At 42.6% G+C, this 20,694-nt stretch overlaps 1 protein-coding gene across 1 annotated transcript in view; it reads right to left on the bottom strand.

Annotated features, from left to right (window-relative positions):
- Positions 1 to 235: 235 nt before the first annotated feature.
- lgr4.L (leucine-rich repeat containing G protein-coupled receptor 4 L homeolog) overlaps positions 236 to 20,694 on the bottom strand; it is an 80,038-nt gene continuing 59,579 nt past the window's right edge. Inside the window, exons 5-18 of the mRNA XM_018257462.2 lie at positions 15,010 to 15,225; positions 13,713 to 13,784; positions 12,495 to 12,563; positions 12,312 to 12,383; positions 11,198 to 11,269; positions 10,852 to 10,920; positions 9,256 to 9,327; positions 6,722 to 6,787; positions 4,739 to 4,810; positions 4,024 to 4,095; positions 3,711 to 3,836; positions 3,168 to 3,289; positions 2,124 to 2,207; positions 236 to 1,908 (exon numbers count right to left, since the gene is read on the bottom strand). Of these exons, the coding sequence (XP_018112951.1) occupies positions 629 to 1,908; positions 2,124 to 2,207; positions 3,168 to 3,289; positions 3,711 to 3,836; positions 4,024 to 4,095; positions 4,739 to 4,810; positions 6,722 to 6,787; positions 9,256 to 9,327; positions 10,852 to 10,920; positions 11,198 to 11,269; positions 12,312 to 12,383; positions 12,495 to 12,563; positions 13,713 to 13,784; positions 15,010 to 15,225 (2,464 nt within the window). The 3' untranslated portion in view covers positions 236 to 628. The remainder of the gene's footprint in view (positions 1,909 to 2,123; positions 2,208 to 3,167; positions 3,290 to 3,710; positions 3,837 to 4,023; positions 4,096 to 4,738; positions 4,811 to 6,721; positions 6,788 to 9,255; positions 9,328 to 10,851; positions 10,921 to 11,197; positions 11,270 to 12,311; positions 12,384 to 12,494; positions 12,564 to 13,712; positions 13,785 to 15,009; positions 15,226 to 20,694) is intronic.

Here is a 20,694-nt window from a genome sequence, read left to right as displayed (position 1 = left end):
AATGAATCTAAATTTACTCCGAGTGCTCCTCTCAGGCACGGTCAGTTAGCATTAGAGGAGCTTATAAGACAACTGCTGAACCGAAACCCTGGTAATAGCAGTATAAAACTGCAAACATGTGAAACAACGAAATATACGTTGCAGAAGTGCTCAGTGGAGCACCCAGAGTCAGTGGACATTCGTTTTCCGTTTGGGACAAGAACCCTCTACAACTGAAACAAAGCACAGATACACATTTAAATGGAAAACATAAATTGTAAAGAGCGGCAAGATACTACTTGCTTTAAACAGAAAACATTAAACAAAAAAAGAAAACGATAAAACATTTAGCGACAAATTTTGGTTTACAAATTATTCATAGTCCAGGCAACATTTTTGACAGTGAGACGTGAAACTGAGAGCTCCCGAACCAACCGCATAGCGTTTTAAAACTCCAGAAGTCTTTTGCCTGCTTCCCTTCTTTTATTACAAAAGTGCTCCTTTGCTTGTCAAGGCATTTGTTATGTTCTGAATAGTCCTGGTCTCCTCACAGTGAGGAGGTCTAAGCCCATGGCTTTCCAGCTGTTCTACATCTGCCAGACTTGTGCTGGCTATCTCAGCCTCACAAGAGTCAACTAGTTTGATGGATTCAGTCTTTCATTCTTGGTATATTATACGCATAACGGACCAAAGGCAAACCTCGGCTTTGGTAAAAGCAGGCTCGGCCACAGGCCTGCACTTGGTCTGAGCTGTCAGAGACAAAAGAGTCCTCTTCATCTGCACAATCCGAGTGGGCAGACTGGGTACCGAAGTCGGACCAGTAATTATCAGGTCGTTGGCAAGGCACAACTGCCAGCGTAGGGCAGCTATGAGACTTTATTAAATGTTTACAAGGTGGAGGGTTCTTTAAAAGAACTGACTCGCAGTAGTCACAAACTGCAAAGTTTCCCCCCTGCAGATGTGAATACATGCCAAAGTCATGGTAAAAATCCTGAGTGACGCATTCTCTTTGAGAGTTTGTGGCGACTGGAACGGAGCCGCTTCTTTTGGTCAAACGCCATCTCAAGAGCTTCCAATCTTCTTTAAATTTCGGATTGAAGAATACATACAGGACAGGATTGAGACACGCAGGCAAGGGCAGAAATATTAATGTGATGGATTTCATAATCTCCGGACTAATGTAGATGGCAGTGATCAGTGGGGCGAATGAGCAGAAGGCCACAGGACAGAAGAAGATGCAGTTGGTGAAGATGAGCCAAGCGATGTGCTTGATCATGCTGGACTCTGCGTTTTCCGAGAGATCCTCTTTCTCTATGGTGCAATATAGTTTGGTGTAGGTGATAACCATTATCAAAAAGGCCAATGAATTTAGAAGGACCAGGGTTACTGTGAATCCCAAAGAAGGTGTTTCGCCTGTAGGGAAAGGCAAGCAGAGAGGGGAGGAAGAGAACTCTCCAACGTGGAACAACGGTAGGCATCCTGCGGCAGCGGCCAACAAAACAGCAAGAAGGGAAGCAACCTGAAATTTCCTCAAATGCGGATGCTTCTCTTTTTTAATGATGTCTTTGGCTAATAAGCTTCTCTCTAAGGCAGCCAACATCAGGAAGAAAATGGCACTTTCAGAAGAGAAGATAGCAAGGAAACCGGCCACTTTGCATCCACTGCCAGTCTCCCACCATATACCGAATTCAGCAAACTGTCCCCACGAGATGGCGTCTAGGAGGGTCAGAGTTCCAGTGTACACTCCCATGAAAAGGTTGGAGACAGCAATGAGACCGATGAAGAGTTTGGAGGAGGTGAGCGGGGAGCAGGAGGCAAACATTGTCACAATGACAATTACATTGAAGATCAGAGCCAGGAGGAAGATGAACCAAACAGTGAGTCTTATCATCCAGCTGCCAAGGAGATATTCGCATGGTTTGAAGGGCCCTAAAAATAAAACCCGAAAATAATTAAATGGTAATAACAAAGGGCTTTACTTCTGCATAGAAATTTCCAGTGCCCCTCTGTAGAGGTTATCCAATATAAGGTTAATGGAACAAGATGCCAACCAGGGGAGAATTTGGAAGAACTGCACAACTCTGAGCTCTACTACTGCTACTGCTACCTTCCCTCGCTTTCTTTTCAATAAAACCTTTATTTACCTGTGGCAGGATTGCACTGGATTAAGGTTTGAACGTGTTCTTTATCATCTTCTGTACCAATATAATCAGGATCCACAGCAGCGGCTGTACAAGAGGGATACAAAAGGTGAAATAATAATTATACAATTCTTCCTGTCCAAAGCTACATGTATTTGTGCGACAGCAGAAACACTGAGCATCTCTAATAGATTTGATCACAGGATAGCAGACCAGGGTTATCCTAATGGAGTCCTGCTGCCTAAATGCATTTTTATGGCCCTGAGCCTGCCCCAATGGCACACCACTTGCTTCCTTAAAGGAGAAGGAAAGGTCCAAGCCAGTTTATTCAACAGATTAGCAACAATAGTGCAAGTTAGAACACTATTTTTATTCTGCAGAATGCTTTATCATACCCGAGTAAACAGCTCTAGACACTGTCTCTGTTTGTTTAGGATAGAAGCTGCCATTTAAGCTTGGTGTGACATCACTTCCTGCCTGAGTCTCTCCCTGACTCATAGCTCTGGGCTCAGATTACAGCAGGGAGGGGAGAGAGGAACAAACTGAGCATGCTCAAGCCCTAGCCCTGGAGGTTTAAGCTGAAAACATGAAGTCTGATACAGAAGCCCATGAGTACACAATAGAAGGAAAGAAATGTGGTGTTTCTTTTGACAGAGGACTCAGAGCAGCTTTACTTTGAGGGTTTACTGGTGTATTTATATAGACCTTTCTGATAAAGCTTACTTAGTTTTAACCTTTACTTTACCTTCATTTTATTAGAACATGGCCTCCAAACATGTAGAATAAATATAAAGTTATAAGTATCATCATATAATTCTATATAATAATTCTATTCCTTCCCAAAAAAAGGGTGCTGTTTATGTAATTTTTTTTGGGGGGGGGTCGTTTCAACCTGGAGCAAGATGGTGCCGAGCTTGTGCAGTGATCAGAGCACTCTGGCCATCGACTGTACATCCATTTCAGATACCGTCAATAACAGCTTGTGTCCAGTTTTTGCTAATTCGCCATAATGTGCACAAACCTCTGTCCCAATAATAAATGACATACCTCTGTCGTGGTCAAGCAATAGTCTTTGGGCCCTCAAGTGGTCTTCTTCTATGCTTGTGGCCATATAGGAATTACATGCAGAAAAGGCACAGCATTGATATGCATATGGAACAGACAAAAACCTGCAGAAGGAGAAGGATTCGTAGATTACAGATGGACACTATAAGGCAGAACAGCTCATCTGAACCAGTTATTCCCTTATAGTAGGTGTGTCAGACTCTAAGAATCAGCATATGAAATATAACATGGAATACCTGCTGAAGCCCTGTTCTATCTTTCTATGTTCCCCTTGGGTGTAGCATCAGGTCTGCAACTTACCCTAGCAGCTGTAGGTACCCCCACCCCAAACATGTAATGGGCTATGTAATCACAGAGCCCAGGAGGAAAGACAGAATATAGCCTTTATTCCATTAATTATAATAAAAATAGGGTAGTGAACATCAACCCTGTGCAAACAAAAAACTAGGCTTTATGCCTGTCTATAAAATCTTTCAAAAATGTTCTCTGCTTTCGTTACATCGAATCCTTCCGCAGATCACTTACGAGAGCTTAACTAGAGCCTTTGCTGCTAGTGTTTCTTTAAAGTCTGGGTTCCCTGTAAGCTTCAGTTGATTCAGGCCATGAAGTCCATCAGTTGGAAATGTAGAGAGGTCATTGAAACTCAGGTCTCTGAAATTATAAAATCAATAGGTTACTGCCAGAAAAATCATCAGAACCCGGAGGAACATATTCTACAGACATACGGATAAGCCAAATGGGATATGGCACAAGCCGGGTGTTCATGTTGGGTCTGTTAGGAACTAATTTCACATGTAAAACGTTCTGTTTTAGCGCATTTTCACCCCAAATTACTTACAGGCTAGTCATTGCTTTCAGAGTGATGAAGGCTTCCTTATGAATCATTCGAATTCTATTTCGACTTAGATCCCTGGGGGAAAAAATACATAATGGAATAAGAGGAAAATTTTGCACATACTTGGGCTGTATTGGATATTATAATGAATATGTGTTGGGGTTAATGATGTAGTTTAGTACTGGTCAATAGAATGAGTGCAGGGTCAAATTAAATCTTTTCGAAAAACCATGTGTTTTAATAAGAATGGTTTAACTTAATTAAGTTAATTAAGAAAGGAGAAGGAAAGTCATTTGCCACTTGGGGGTGCCAAATGTTAGGCATCTCCAAGTGATTGTATATACTTACCGGACACCCCGGCTAGTGTTTCTCAGCAAAAAACTGCTTCTTCAAATTTCCCAGGGCAAACGCATGCGCAGAAGAATGAAATAGCTCAACTGTGCATGCGCACCCGCGAGTAGAAAGTGGAAGACGGAAGAGGATCTCTCTGTGGTGGTCGCTGGAATAACCCAGGGTCGGTGTAGTTTTTTTCTGATAGGAGTGTCAGGTAAGTAAATACAATCACTTGGGGTGCCTAACATTTGGCACCTCCAAGTGGCAAATGACTTTCCTTCTCCTTTAAGAGCATGCCAGCCAACCAAGCCAAAGGTGCATAGGGTCTTGGGCATTTACACATAATACGGTGGTGAAACGGAAAATAATACAAATATGTACTTACAGCACCCGTACAGCCGTCAGGCCTTGGAACGTCTCGTTCTGGACTTCTTGGATCTGATTATTCTGCAGGTAACTGCAAACACAACAACATTAGCATGCAGCAAAATGCATGGCGTATACTGGGAATATCAAACTCAAACAGGATTTGTGTGTGATGTGGGATCAGGAAGGGAAAGCTGTTACAAGTGAGTATAACAAGAGACAAACAGGAAATGTAAGGAGAGAGATAAGCGATGGAGGTGCTGACGGATGCTGCTAAATGAAGTGTGCACAGAGCTATCCATGCAATTGCCATTTCCCTGATCTGATTCATGGCAGGGTCAGGAAGGAGGATACGTTTGTAATTGCTACACTGTGGTACATGAATAGTTTCAAGTAGGATTCTTCATATTCTAAATCCGGCAATTTTATAACGGGGTTTCTTAAATCAAGGACACTATATGCTTGAATTTGGCTTAGGACTCCAGAGAGTAGCCATGCAAGCTTCTGGAATAGCAGTTGCGTGTTAACAAGACAAAAGGATAAGCTTGGAAGACTGCTGGAATCACCAAGACAAGCAGAAGATTGTCCATCTCCAACTGAATGCCGATGTGCTGTAGCCTCCATTTCCCAGGAAAACGAGTTAAAGGGATACTGTCATGGGAAAAAAACATTTTTTTGTAGTGCTGATCCAGCAGAATTCTGCACTGAAATCCATTTCTCAAAAGAGCAAACAGATTTTTTTATATTCAGTTTTGAAATCTGACATGGGGCTAGACATTTTGTCAATTTCCCAGCTGCCTCTGGTTATGTGACTTGTGCCTGCACTGTAGGAGAGAAATGCTTTCTGGCCGGCTGCTGTTTTTCCTTCTCAACGTAACTGAATGTGTCTCAGTGAGACATGGGTTTTTACTATTGAGTGCTGTTCTTAGATCTACCAGGCAGCTGTTATCTTGTGTTTGGGAGCTGCTATCTGGTTACCTTCACATTGGCTGATAGGGGAAAACGGAGGGGGTGATATCACTCCAACTTGCAGTACAGCAGTAAAGAGTGATTGAAGTTTATCAGAGCACAAGTCACATGACTTGGGGCAGCTGGGAAATTGACAATATGTCTAGCCCCTTGTCAGATTTTAAAATTGAATATAAAAAAATCAGTTTGCTCTTTTGAGAAATGGATTTCAGTGCAGAATTCTGCTGGAGCAGCACTATTAACTGATACATTTTGAAAAAATGTTTTTTTCCCATGACAGTATCCCTTTAAGTGGGTATCTGGGAATAAATGCATTGGGCACAGGGACACCTACATCCAGCAGGATTCTGTGAAACTGTGATACTGCTCTTCACGCCATCATCAGCTGCCCCCAGGCATTGGCCAACATGGTGCCCGTATCCATGGTACATAGTTATTGGCCAGGATTTCCTGGGCATCCAAAAGTGGCCTCTCCTTCCTCTAAAGTTCTTGTCAGTTATTCCTTCTCCTTTTCAATGTAAAGCTGAACAATCATCAGCAGATCATGGACTAGATTTTAAAACAGATTTTAAAAGGAGGTAACCCCAAAGCACTGGTTCAAGGGCCAGAAAATACCAACTGAACACGGTCTACAGCATTAATTTTGTGGGATCTTTTCTGCGTCCACAAATCAGAACATCAATCAAAGGCCTATACAGTACTAACTGCACAGGAGAAAATACCCCAGGGCACTTGAAGCTGATGTAGATCACAGCTTCCGAGGAGTTACAGTCTTCTTTCCTTTTTCCTAAGAAGTGATGCATTGACATCGTTTCATGCATTCCCTCTGCTGGATTGTGGGAGTATTTCAGCACAGTGTTTTTATTTTTTCCAAAGCTTGGAAATTCCAAGATGCAAAGTGGCATAATATTACCTTCATAACTTTACCTGGAGCTTAGAAAGACTATCATTTAGCTCTGCTCAAACCCTACATAGCGACATGTGAAGGTACCTACCAATACTAATGGCATAAATGAAAGGTTTGTGCACTTACACTTCCTCTAAGGCACTGCAACCTTCGAATCCAACCGGTGCCGTGATCTCATTGTAGGATAAGTCCCTGCAAATAAAAAGGGAAAAATAAATATATTTCATGTATATAACTGGTCATACAAAGTAGCACCACTGCTCATTAAAGGGGATGTAAAGGCAAAAAAATAAAATCCTAATTTAGCTGGTTATGAAAGTTTAAAAACACTCCCTTTCCCTGCATGTTTGCTGCTCAGCCGTCGCTTCCCCTCCCTGCTTGTTGCTGTCGACCTTCCCTTCTATGTCCGTGCTTGTCCCCCACTCATAAGCAGTTTAAACATATGTTTATGAAAATAAACATATGTTTAAAAAAAAAATGTTTTATGCACTATATTAGGGGAGGGGCATTAAAATAAATTTACTGTGAAGTTCAGCGACCTCAAATTCTGAGGGCCTGAAGGTTCCAGCAGGGCAGGGTGTGTTAACACAGTAGAATTTTATTTAGACTTTTAGAGACTCTTGCCGTTCAGAGTATGGCCATTATTGCTATTATGTGTGTCAAGCAGGAGTTGAACAGCAGCTGAAGGACTCAATGACGGCCAGCAAGTTCCTAATGTCCCCCGCGCAGCGGCACCGGAGGGGTTACACATTGAGCCAGGCCATGTTCTCTTTAAAAGGGCCATGCTGGGGGTCTGATCCCATGTTCTGCGCAGTCCACAGCGGGTTACACATTCTGTGGAACAGAGTGTCAGAAGCCCAAGTGGGAGCGGGTGCTATCTATCCAGGTCACCTCACCCTCTGTTGCGCTTTGGAAAGTTTGCGCAAACTCCACCGTGCTTTGTATTTGTGAGGGGAATCTGCCGCTGCCCCAGGTGGCATGAGACTGGCAGCAGGGGGGCTTGGCACAGGGATCGTGAGTGATACTAGATTCGTCGCGATGTCCCGTAAGCAGCGTTTGATGCCTGGAACAGGTGAGCAGCTGGGAGCACTGGTGTGCTGCTTTATCTGTGGAGGAGGGGTCCCCAACGTGCGAGAGGTGAGGTGGAACGTCCAGTGTCCTGCCCGGGAAGGTTGAGCCTTTTTCCCGTTTCTTCAGCAGCAGGAGCCGGCCCCTGGTGCTGAACCGCTGAGTCTGGGGGTGCGTCCAAGTGTGTGCCAGCGGCTCAGTGGGACACATTCAAGCGCAGCCGGACACTGCTAGATAAGCGCATGTACTGGCTCAAGCAGTCCTACCAGTGTGTGGGGACAGAATGCAGGGACTCCAGGGACTGAATCCCCAACTACGACTCAGACTTCTCTAACCTGTCCAACAATGCTCTCAGCGAGCCTGAGGAGAGCAGGGAAGCCTGGCCAGAACCCAAACAGAATAACCGGAGACCGTGGGCATCCACAGCGCCTAGCTTGGCACCCCAACACTGCGCCAGGCCCCAGGTCGTGGTCTACCAGGAACTTGACAGGGATCTATTTGTAGACCGCGATTGACGTCCCGGGCACCCCTGCCTTAAATGCTCTGCAGGGAAACGATACTTTCAAAAAGCATGGGGAGCCCCCCACCTTACTTCCCAAAACTCAAGCTGCTTTGTTTGTTTCCCTGTAAAGCAGCCGGCGACTGTGTAGAAATTTGTATCCGCAGACCCAGTGCAGTCTGTATATTTTGATTACTAATCAGTCTTGCTGTATCGGCTTCTATGGCAGATATTATTTGACTTGTGCTGTCTTGATAATTTATGACGATCCCTAAACTTAATCTCACAACTGAAGTTCAGACCACACTGAGCATGTGCACAGTCTTGGTCTTGCAAAGATGTTTAACATAGTGACAAAATGATGACCCCCTGCGGCCAACTTTGAAAGCATAAATCATTTGTTTAATCAGGCTTCTGGTGCAGTAACTTCATGTTTATGTTTAGTATACAAAATACAGCATTTCTAGTATTATTCTATTTTAGACTTTAGTTCCCCTTTAACACTCGTGTTGATCAGTAGTCATCTCTGGTGTCTGTGGTTGTTGCCATGTATTTCAACATATGAAACACATTTATTTCTCTGGTCTCCTTTGTCCTTTATGGTCTATGACCCTGCCATATACCTTTCGAATCAATCGGAAATGCATATTAGTACCGGTACTTTTCAGACAGAAAAAGTTCCAACTCTAGTTCTGTCGTGCATTTTTGGGGTGTTTCTCTTCCGGCTCAAATATGGTGGTCAACATTACTTTCAACTTAGCCAAAAGTCTATACCCAAGGGAAGGGTGCTTCAGGGCTAAAGTACTCATACAGTTCTTTATTACTTAAAAAAATTATATAACAGAAGGTAAACCCTAATTATAAATGGATATTTTCCCATTTTATGTTAGACGAACATAAAAATGATATTGACCTATTTGGCAACCAGCTCGGTGGACCTCTCCGGGACACTGATCAGTGGCTAAAAAGATTTGTATAGGAAATATATGCCATAAGGTTGTAATGATGACCAAAAGAAACATACTGTATGGTTTGGCTTTACTTGTCCTTTAAAAATAATTGTACTGTATGAAAATTAAAGGTGTGTACTTACAAGGTTCGAAGCATCTTTTGCTCTTCGCAAAACTTTATTGGAATACTTTTTATCTTTGTGCCCGTCAAGGTCCTTTACAACAAAACAAGACGCGCGTGTAAATATTTAACAAGATCTTGTGATAGCGGATGTAAAGATAAGATGCAAGAGAGAGAAATGCCTGCAGAGCCTCCACATTTACTGCCCTTTGTTAGCACTTTGGGAAGAAACACGGAACCATGCGCCAGTGATAAATGAGCATTCTTCTATCTGCTTTCTATCTCATTCACCTCACTCAATAGGAGAAATGCTGAGAGATGTTTGGTTTGTACCAAAACGTCCATTTGCAGAAGCCCTGGTATATGTTTAGGGGCAAATCTCAGTCTAATTTGGTCACCCAAGTTATGGACCCAATCAGACTGGCTCACCAAATCAAGCATGGACACTTATCAGCTGCAATCAGGGGATTTCTCTACTGGCCCAATTCAGTAGTACAAAATTGACTGGTTATTGTGAGGATGGCTTCCATGTCCTTGCAAGACTGGGCTCTGCATGTATAGTAGCTAACCTCTATAAGGGATAAACAACCCCCTTCTACCCCAGTTATTACAGAGACATGAAGAACATGGATGAGAAGGAAGTCTTCATTTTTACACAGTTCCTCCAGCAACTGGGCAGTTTTTGACCTGCGTTGGTGTGCCTCCAAGTTCGGAGCGCATAACAAATAGATTATCTCCTTAAAGGAGAACTAAACCCCTGTGATGTTAATTGCCCACTGACCCCTCTCCCTGCTTCCCCCCTCCCTGCACAGTCTTACCCCAGAATTCTGTGCCCTCTTGAAATAGTGACCGCAGATGCAGAGTGAGCGCAGCGGAGCTAACGGGCTCAATCTTCTTCTCTTCGGTAATCTTTGTGTCTTCTTCCTCCCCTTCGGCAATTTCCATCTCTTTTGGCCCATGCATAGTTGTCGCAAACCGGAAAATTGCTTCAACTGCGCATAAGCCATTACGCCACTAACTTCAAGAAGATTACCGAAGAGAAGAATATTGCACCCGTAAGCTCTGCTGCGCTCACTCTGCATTTGCAGTCACTATTTCAAGAGGGGACAGAATTCTGGGGTAAGACTGTGCAGAGGGGAGGCAGGGAGAGGGGCCAGTGGGGACTTAACATCACGGGGGGGGTTAGTTCTCCTTTAATCTAGGTGTTTGGGACACCTGGATTCGGACCACGCTGTTTAACTGGTGTGTGACCTTCTACCTGCTTACTCTCTGAAAGGACTTTAGTCTCCACTAAGTCTCAATGTATCTTAATTGAGAAATTTTAGTTCTACTTAAGGTATTTGATCGTTTCAAGTGACAGAACCAAACCATTGGCACCTGGGTCTCAAAAATTGGTGAATGTCAATGGATATTTAAATTGGAGCCATACAATTGTTCTCTTTTTACTCCATCATACCTTGCCCTGGCTCATTAGAATCATGGCACCTACATAAGAAGATGGTGGTATTGGACACATTTGGTCAAAGCCATCATAGGCAAAAGTGTGAACAATTAAAAGCTGCAAGAAGGTGACTCCCCATTTATAGCAAAAAAAAACAAAAAACAAATAAATACTTACAGGCTTTCTAGATTATTAGTCCCAGTCAAATTAGGAAACCATTGAACATTGTTTGCCCCACGAATGATTCTAGTTAGAGACAAAGGAGGACATTTAGTTGCAATTTAGGGATATATTTATCCCTATAAATGAAATATTGTCTAAAAACAAAACAAAAAAAACAAACAAATAAGCTTTATTTTCCCACAGCTCTGTCCATGTAGATGTATCTAAGGAACCGTTCCCCCTTCAATCCATTTAGAGGTCACCAAATCACACACGCAGAGTTGTAGAATGCAGACAGTGTCATTGCTCCTTTCAAGTATCTCACTTCACACGTTCTAACAAGGGGTAGACAAGTACTTACAAGATGTGGAGGTCTGATAAGTTCTGAAATGCTGAATTCCCAACCAAAGACAAGGGATTATCATACAACTGTCTGAAAAAAAAAGAGAGTTATCTGGTTAATGAAACCGCTCATCGACTTATAATAAGCGCAGAGGAGGAGCAGTTAAATGTTCAGCGGTGCAAGGGGGCCAGGAAAGGATTTCTCTCCCGGCAGAAATGGTTTTACCAGTCACTGTTGTGGGGTTCAGAATGGGATCCTTGTAAGTGTAGCAAATTAATTAGGGATGCACCGAAACCAGGATTCGGTTCGTATTCAGCCTTTTTCAGCAGGATTCAGATTTGGCCAAATCCTTCTAGGGCAGGGTGGGCAATCACATGACCTTTTGTCACAAAACAGGGAAGTAAAATTTTTACCCTTCACACCCCTAATTTGCATATGCAAATTAGGGGTAGGATTTGGTTCGGTATTCTGATGAATCTTTGGAGGTTTCAGCCGAATTCAAAAAAGTGGGTTCAGCCGAATCCAAAATAGTGGATTTGGTGCATCCCTAAAATGAATGACGGGATACTATATCATAACTTGCAATGCCAACTTTAAGGAACAATTAGGATGATATTTCTCATGACAACCACCACAACTACTGTGTAATATTCCAGAATGTTACAGTAGCTATATGAGCCCAAAAAACCCCAATAAAAACAGACAAACACCCTACAGAGAGCCTAAAGCAGACCACTTGCTGCTTGCCCCTACAAGGAATAACTAGCAACAGCCTGACTTCCGGTGCTCCACTACTTTTTTGGGCTATTGTTGCCCGTATTATGTTTGAAATCTCACATTTATAAGTGAAAGCTTTTGTATTCTTATAGATATCTGGAGTAGCAGCTCCACTTTTGCTGTTAATGAAGGTTGAGCCCTTTGACAGATAGAGAAATTCATTGGATATTTTGCCTTCTGGACCTTTCAGGCGATTCCAACTGAATAGAGGGTAGACTGAACAATTTCATATGGTCCAATGCTTTGTATTCAGGCGATGCCTAATGATTGCCCCATGTGCTGTAGGCCATATACATATTTTGTCTCAATAGCAGGTCGGAACGATACATAACAATACGGGTAATATTATACTTACATGGTCCTTAACAGTGGGTTCTTCACAAACGCTCCATCTGGGATTGTTGTGATGGAATTACTGTGGAAACCTCTAGACAGATGTGGAAACAAAACAGTATGAGAAAACGTATATATATCCAATGAACTGAATGAAGGATTCTCACAATCCACCCTGATCTTAGAAGGAATTAACAATACTTACAACTCCTTCAAGTTGGGCAAAGATTTGATGGCGTCAGGGAAATCTATCAGGTTGTTGTAATTTAAATCCCTGAGAAGAACAGATTAAAGGCATTTAGGAAACAACTGCACATACAGTGTAATTACCCATAATAAATGTGAAGTGTATGTTGTTCAGGATGCATTATTAGAAGAACATAAATTGTCTTTCCTTTGGCAATTACAAAGGGTGGAGGGAATTCTATAATTCAATGTTGTTGACCTTTAGTGCTCAGTGCATACCCCCTGCAGACTCTGATAAAAGAAAATAGAATTGTTTGAGGGTTTGAAGGGGAGTAAAGGCAGAGACACATGGTCAGATTCAGGGAGATTAATTGCCTGGTGACAAATCTCTTCTTCGGGGTGACTAATCTCCCCGAACGGCAGTTGGAGCCGTTTGTTTCCGAAGTCTCCTGAAGTTTCCTCGTGAGGCAACTTGGGAAAACGAACGGCTCCGAGTACCATCCCGCCGGCGATTTTCATTCTAGCTTGCGGGAAGGCCGTTGGGGGAGATTAGTCGCCTTGAAGAAGAGGAGATTTGTGGCTGGGCGACTAATCTCCCCCAAATACCATTGTGTGCCTCTACCATTAAAGTGGAGCAGAAACAAGTTGTGGCTGTAAGACAACCAAGACCACTTATTTGATTATGGTAGGGTTAAGCGATTTCCTTAGTAGGTTGAAGTTGCTTCAAAATTCAAGTTTTATTCAGCTTTAAGGTTGGTGCATTTGGGGGGTGTAAGAGAAGCCTAATGTTTTGTCATTTTTCTCTGCAAAAATAAAAATGTGAAGAAAAAAACAGTGTTGAGAACAGAAAGAGCTATTGGTTGCATTTCTGCAAAAACAAGTCCACAGAGAAGTTAATTTATAGATTTTTTTTTTATTTTTTTTTGGCAAGATTATCTGATTATCTGGAACGTCACCCAAACTTCCAAAATAAGCTTTCTGCAAAGGAATGGCATTTTCTAGGTAATGTGTCTAAATGAAATCCTGCCCACATCCTGGATTTTATTCTGTAAAAGCAATTATACTGTGCGGATACAAACCATCCTTGCAACCCCTCTGGGCAAAACAACTGTAATGAAGGGAAGTATCCTTTGTCACAATATACAAACAAGTCCTGCTTTGGGGTCTGATCACTGCACAAAAGATTAAGTCCATGGAGACTTGAGTTAAAATAGAAAGGACATTTCCTTCTACTTACAGAGCTTCGAGATTATCCAGCCCATGGAAAGAATGTGGCCCAAGAGTCCTGATTCTATTGTTGTGAAGATGTCTGGAATTAGGAAAAAGGACGCAAAATTGTGATGGTTAATCATGATGTATGGATAAATGGTTTTGCTTAAGAAGAATTACAGACGGAATGAAAACTTGCTTCTTTTGAGAAACATTAGATTCGACTTTACAAAGGCCCAGACTTGTATGGCCCCAATAAGTGTTTCACTGGTTTAAAGCAGCTTGATTGGTGAAAGCAGAAACATTTATTCAGAACATGTTTAATGGGTCACACTGCCCCAGGACCGCCATCAGAAATCGCAGGGCCCCGTACGATAAATTTCCTGGGCCCCCTGGGCTGCATCCACCGCAAGCCCCACCTACAGGTCCGCTCTCCCAACCACACAGTAAAAAATGGCCCCCCATAAAAAAACATTTGTGGCCAGTGCCCCCCATTAAAAATATTGGTGGCTAGGACCCCACATGAGAAAAAAAAATTGGTCAGCCAAAATTGGTGGCCAGGCCCCCCCCCCCACATTATAAGAAAATTGGTGACCAGGGCCCCTTAAACGTCCATGCCTTCCCGAAGTCAGCAGCTCTTAGAAAGATGGGGGGCCCGGCTAATCAAGTAAGTGTGGCGTGGCCGGGGCCCCCTACAACTCTCCCCCCTGTCCCCCCCTGATGGCTGCCCTGCACTGCCCCATCGAGGAACACACAACACCTTGATTGTAGCCCAGAAGACCCATGTTTATAAAAGCCTTAGTACAGTGGTTGTTGGACTGTTCCAATTTAAGCCCCCGTGGAGGTCCAAACTCTGACCAGGGTTCTCCTGGTTCAATGTTTCACAAAGAAACCAGTGGTGTATCAGTCGTTTGTCACCTCCATCTAGCAAGGTACTTGTGTAAATCCAGCTCTGGTATCTCAGGAGGCTTTTGTAGGCACCATGAGAAACCTGTCCTGTGATATTTGCTTTTAACTCCAGTAGTCACAGACTATTAATAAAAAGGAGACTATTAGTAATAAAAAGGAGATGGCTTGTTTGAAATAGGCCATCAAAGCTGAGTAACCTACACCTATTTGTGAGGAAAGCCAACAATATATCATTCATTACTTCCTCCTGTTCATCTTTATAGTGAATGGCATTAGATAATGCAGGGTTTTATAGATGGATACACTTTTAGTTCTAGATATCAATGCATTCATATTGATAAACAAGACGGAAATCTACAGGTAGATCCTATAGAACACACATGTCCAGTATTTTGGCGAACAAGTTAAATACTTACAAAACCACAAGGCTGGACAGATTGGAGAAAGCATAATCGGGTATATGGGTGATTTTGTTAAGCGCCAAGGTCAAGGCCTGTAGAGATGGGAGGTTGCTGAGTGGACGAATTGGCACTTCAGTCAAACTGTTGTCGTCCAGCCAAAGATGACGGAGTTGCACAAGGCCCTCAAAGCTATCTTCTGGAACGGTGACAATGTGATTTGCATCTAAGCGCCTGCAGGAGACAAGCACGGAATTAATGCTTTTAGATTCAATATCGGGTGCCCAAAGCGGCAACTACACCCTGTGGTAGTAAATGACGGTACAATAGGCATCCTTCTCAAATTTCCCTGGCACAGCCTGCTGGCTTTAACATATAGGGCCCATGGGCAAGTGGCAAGGGCAGTGTGGGATGTTTTGGCAGCTGAAACTGAGCTTTAGGGCATTGGCACAAGAGGCAGTTGAGAGCCTTTGGGCAAGTGAGGAAAAAACTTTCAGCGCACTGTATATTTGAGCGAATATCAACTGACCCACAATCAAACCGTCAGGAACTGAGTCAATTAAGATTTAATGCCGGGGCAATTTTAAAGGAATACTGTCATGGGAAAACATGTTTTTTTCAAAATGCTCCAGCAGAATACTGCACTGAAATTCATTTTTCAAAAGCGCAAACAGGCAATAGACATATAGACAATAGACATATTGTCAGTTTCCCAGCTGCCCCCCGTCACGTGATAAACTTCAGTCACTCTTTACTGCTGTACTGCAAGTTGGAGTGATATCACCCTCCTCAACCCCCCCAGCAGCCTAACAACAGAACAATGAGTTTTGGAAAAAACAACAAGTTTTCCCATGACAGTATCCCTTTAAGTGTTTGGCCGCCTGCCGAGCTTGAAATCACGCGTATAGCAAAACGATGCCCTTATGCCGGGTCTCTCCTTTCCATTAGATCTGGCTCTGCTTTTAGACGGGTAACTTGCCGCTGTGTTGGCTCCTGTCAGTACAAATAGTAACACACACAAAAAACTATTCTTTATATTGTTCAGGGGATTACATGTCCCAAATGTCTGCATTCCACTAAACCGAGCGATGGCACTGGAGAAAAAACAATGTTGTGAAGTTAATTAAACCGAACTGTTTTTCTTTTATTTGCCTTTAAGACAAAAGGTCTGCATTATTACCGCACAGTGCTACGCAATATGTTGGCGCTATATAAATACATGTTAATAATAATTATCGCTCAGAGCCCCGTGGAACGACATAGGGTCAAACAAGAAAACACCGGCTTGCTCTTATTTAAACAAAAACCACCTGCACCCTCCTGTCAGCTCCCTGATTAATAACCGCTCGGCCCAGGTTTCCCCAAACAAAGCCCAGGGAGAGAGGGATCGGTTACAGGTCACTGATCCTTAGATTTCTCCCTTTGTTTCAGCTGAAAAATGAAGATAAAATGGGCAAAGGGAAAACAAAGTGCGATCAGAGGGGCTTATTAATGACCTTATAGGGAGAGGGGGTAGCGGTGCTAATCTGCCAACAGCTGAATTGATTTTGCCGCATAATTGTGCATTTAATATTTTACATATGTTCTACGTTCCTTCACACGGGGGCATCAAAGACAAGAGGATCCCATGGGTGAGTCTATAATATCTGTACCCATAGCACACAGGGATCCATTGCATTTAGCATTCTAGTATTTGACAATGAATCAGTGGTACTAGTTGTTTCACTCTTGTAGGAAAAAATGGAATATAAAATGAATACACCACCACTGAATATTCTGCAGCTCCGTGAATAATCAGAATAAAACTTAATGGGGTGGTTCACCTTTCAATTAACTTTTAGTATGTTATAGAATGACTAATTCTAAGCAACTTTTCAATATGGATTCACTGAATCCAGGATTTGTCCAGGATTCTGCCTTTTTCAGCAGGATTTGGATTCAGCTAAATCCTTTTGCCTGGCCGAACCAAATCCGAACTTGCATATGCAAATTAGGGGTGGGGAAGTAAGTAAAAAATGTTTCCCCTTAACACCCCTAATTTGCATATGCAAATTAGGATTTGGATTGGAATTAGGTCAAATCTTTCACGAAGGATTCGGCCGAATCCAAACTGATTCGTTGTATCCCTACTTTTCAATTGGTCTTGGATTTTTTTCTTTTTTTTTTTATCGTACAATTGCCTTCTTTTTCTGACTCTTTCCAGCTTTCAAATGGGGGTCACTGACCCCATCTGAAAAACAAATGTTCTGTAAGGCTACAGATGTATTGTTATTACTGTTTATTACTCATCCTTCTATTTCAGCCCTCTCCTATTCATGTTCCAGTCTCTTATTCAAATCAGTGCACAGTTGCTAGGGTAATTAGGACCCTAGCAACCACATTGCTGAAACTGGAGAGCTGCTGAATAAAAAGCTAAATAAGTCAAAAACCACAAATAGTAAAAAATGAAAACCAACTGTATCACTCTCTGCATCATACTAAAAGTTAATTCAAAGGTGAACAACCGCTTTAATTTATTTTCCCAGTTCATTAAAACCTTTGAATTCTTTTAGCCTCATTGAAAATAAGTAAATGTGACTTTTTGCTTAAAAATACTGTTGTGTTTTTTTCTTAATTAGTAAATATATCAAGAAAAAATGTATGTAAATTGTAAAAGTGCTCAGAAGAGTAGCGCATTAACAGAAACAGAAGGAAATAGTTATACGATTAAGTCAACCTCTTACAGGGCATTTCTGTAGAGCCCAGTAACCGTTTCAGTTCCAAAACTGGAATGTTCCAGAACAAAAAGAAACAGCACAGGTATGGGATCCGTTATCTGGAAACCGGTTACCCAGAAAGCTCGGAATTACAGAGAAACAGTCTCCCATAGACTCAATTTTATCCAAATAATCCTAATTTTTTAAAATGTTTAAAAAGGCTATCCGATGTAATCTACATTGTTAGTACAAGCATGGGATCTGTTATCTGGAAAGCTCCAAATCACAGCAAACCTTGCCTCCCATAGACTCTATTTTATGCAAATAATGAAATTTAAAAAAAAAAAAAAAAGATTTCCTTTTTCTGTGTAATAATAAAACAGTAGCTTGTACTTGATCCCGACTATATATAATTAATCCTTATTGGAAGCAAAACCAGCCTATTGGGTTTATTTAATGATTTTCAAGTAGACCCAGGGTAAGGTCACACGGGGAGATTCAGTCGCCTGGCGACTAATCGCCTCTTTTTCTGGGCGACAATCTCCCAGAATTGCTTTACCCTGCCTTCCCATCGGCTATAATTAGAAATCGCCAGCGGTATAGCACTTGCAAAGCTTTGTTTTCTGAAGTCGCCCAAAGTTTCCTCGTGAGGCGACTTCGGAAATGGAAGCGATGCGAGTGCCATTGCACTGGCGATTTTTCATTATAGCTGGCGGGAAGGCAGGGTAAAGCAATTTGGGGAGATTTTTGTCAGGCGACTAAAGATGGCCATACACGGGCCGATAAAAGCTGCCGACAGACCGAGTCGGCATCTTATTGGCCCGTGTATGGGGCCCCCCAAAGGGCTTCACCGATCGAGATCTGGCCGAAAGTCGGCAAAATCTCGATCGGATGGGACTAAAAATCCCGTCAGATCTCGGCCACATCTGTTCGTTGATGCGTTCCCTCGATCCGACCGCCCGTAAAGCCACTGTTAGGATCCGATCGTTGGGCCCTAGGGCTCATGATCGGATCAGCCCGATATTGCCTCAAGGTGGGCATATCGGGCAGAGATCCGCTCCTTTGGCGAGATCGCAAAACGAGGGGATCTCTCCGTGTATGGCCACCTTATATCTCCTCGAATCTCCCAGTATGACTTTACCCTTAAAGGAGAAGCAAATCCTAAAGTTAAAAAAAAAACCCTACCCTACATAAACCCCCCAACCTCCTTTCCCCCAGCCTAGCTGCTACCCAGGCAAATGCCCCTGAGTCTTTACATACCCCTCGGTGTAGATTCTGTCCAGCAGAGTTCACGGTCGCCATCTTCAGCCGCTTCAGTAATCTTCGGGTCTTCTCCCAGAGATTCTGCAATTTCCGTGAGTTTCATCAAATGCGCAGTTGTCGCAAAACAGAAAATTGCTCCAACTGCCAATTGCGCCCATACGGCACTTACTTCCCGTAGATAAGAAGATGACGGCCGTGAACTCCGCTGGAAAAAATCTGCACCGAGGGGTAAGCAAAAGCATTTGCCCGGGGTAGCAGCCAGGCTTGGGGGGGGGGTACATGTAGGGTAGAGGGGTAAGGGCATTTTAGGGTTTGCTTCTCCTTTAAGGTACGAAGATCCAAATTACAGAAAGATCCGTTATCCAGAAGAACCTAGGTCCTGAGCATTGTCCCTTACCTGTAATCCAAAGAGGCCAACTGCAAATTGTCTGACTGCGGCATATTAAAGATTAATTTTAAGATGAGCTGTCCCATAAAACCTCCTATTACACTGCAGTCTCTTTCTCGTTTACTTGATGTTTAACACCCAGGACTTTTCCCGCAGTGTTGACGTGGTGCCCAGTGAATTGGGGGTAAATAACAGCAAAACTAGTCCTTTAAAAAAAAAAAACACTCTCTCTAAAAGAAAAGGCCACTCAGAAAATACTACAAAACGGGTCCTTTAAATGCTAAGGGCTAAAAGTATGAAGTTGCTGGGACTTTCCTGGAATGTTTCCTGTGCTCCGAGTAACGTGGCCCCTCTCTGCCCTGCATTGTTCCTGCTGTCAAATACTGACAGTTTGCTCATGGGCAAAACATCTGTCACTGCCATTTGCACTGGGGCAGAAAGACATTCTCAGTAAATATTTACTGAAAAGATCTCCTCGCCTTCCATAATGTCTAGCACCCACCTAGCACCCGCCTAGCACCAGCCTAGAACCCTAATCAAAGAAATTGTTCCTTAGCACAGACATTGGATCTATTATCAGGAAACCAGTCATCCAAAAAGTTCCAAAATATGAAGAGCTTCATATAGTCTTTTTTTTCTCATTTTAATATTTAAAGGGGAAGTTCACTTTTCCAATACATTTAAGCGTGTTATGGGAAGACCAATTCCAATCATCTTTCCTATAGGTCCACGTTATTTATTTAGTATGTTTTTTTTTAGAATTTTCTGACTCTTTCCAGTCGGAATCTGACATTTTTTTTCCCTCTGAAGGAGGTCGCTGACCCCAGCATGTAAAACAATTTTCTGACTCTTTCCAGTCGGAATCTGACATTTTTTTCCCTCTTAAGGAGGTCGCTGACCCCAGCATGTAAAACAAAAGTTTGACTGTGAGCTTTGATTTTTCCTTCAAGACTGTACCTTGGTTGCTAGGGTAAGTAACTCCTGGCAACCAGAAAATATTTCATATCCCAAGCCCCAGAACCAAAAAAAAGTAAATAACTGGGTAAAGAATCACACACAAAAAACAAAGACTGAATCTGATTTTTTTCCCTCTAAAGGAGATCGCTGACCCCAGCAAGAAAACAAAAACTGGACCGTGAGCTCTGATTTTACCTTCAAGACTGTACCTTGGTTGCTAGGGTAAGTAACCCCTGGCAACCAGAAAATATTTCATATCCCAAGCCCCAGAACCAAAAAAAGTAAATAACTGGGGAAAGAATCACACACACAAAGACTAATAAATAATCCTGTATATCTCATACCTGTGAAAGGTGAACATTTAAACACAGATGCAGTAAATTCTTCAAGCTGACTTAT

This window comes from Xenopus laevis, chromosome 4L (genome assembly GCF_017654675.1).
Source record: "Xenopus laevis strain J_2021 chromosome 4L, Xenopus_laevis_v10.1, whole genome shotgun sequence".
In the NCBI taxonomy this organism is placed as follows: Eukaryota; Metazoa; Chordata; class Amphibia; order Anura; family Pipidae; genus Xenopus; species Xenopus laevis.
The sequence above is the reverse complement of the archived record's forward strand: the minus strand, read 5'-3'. Positions and strand labels throughout refer to the sequence as shown.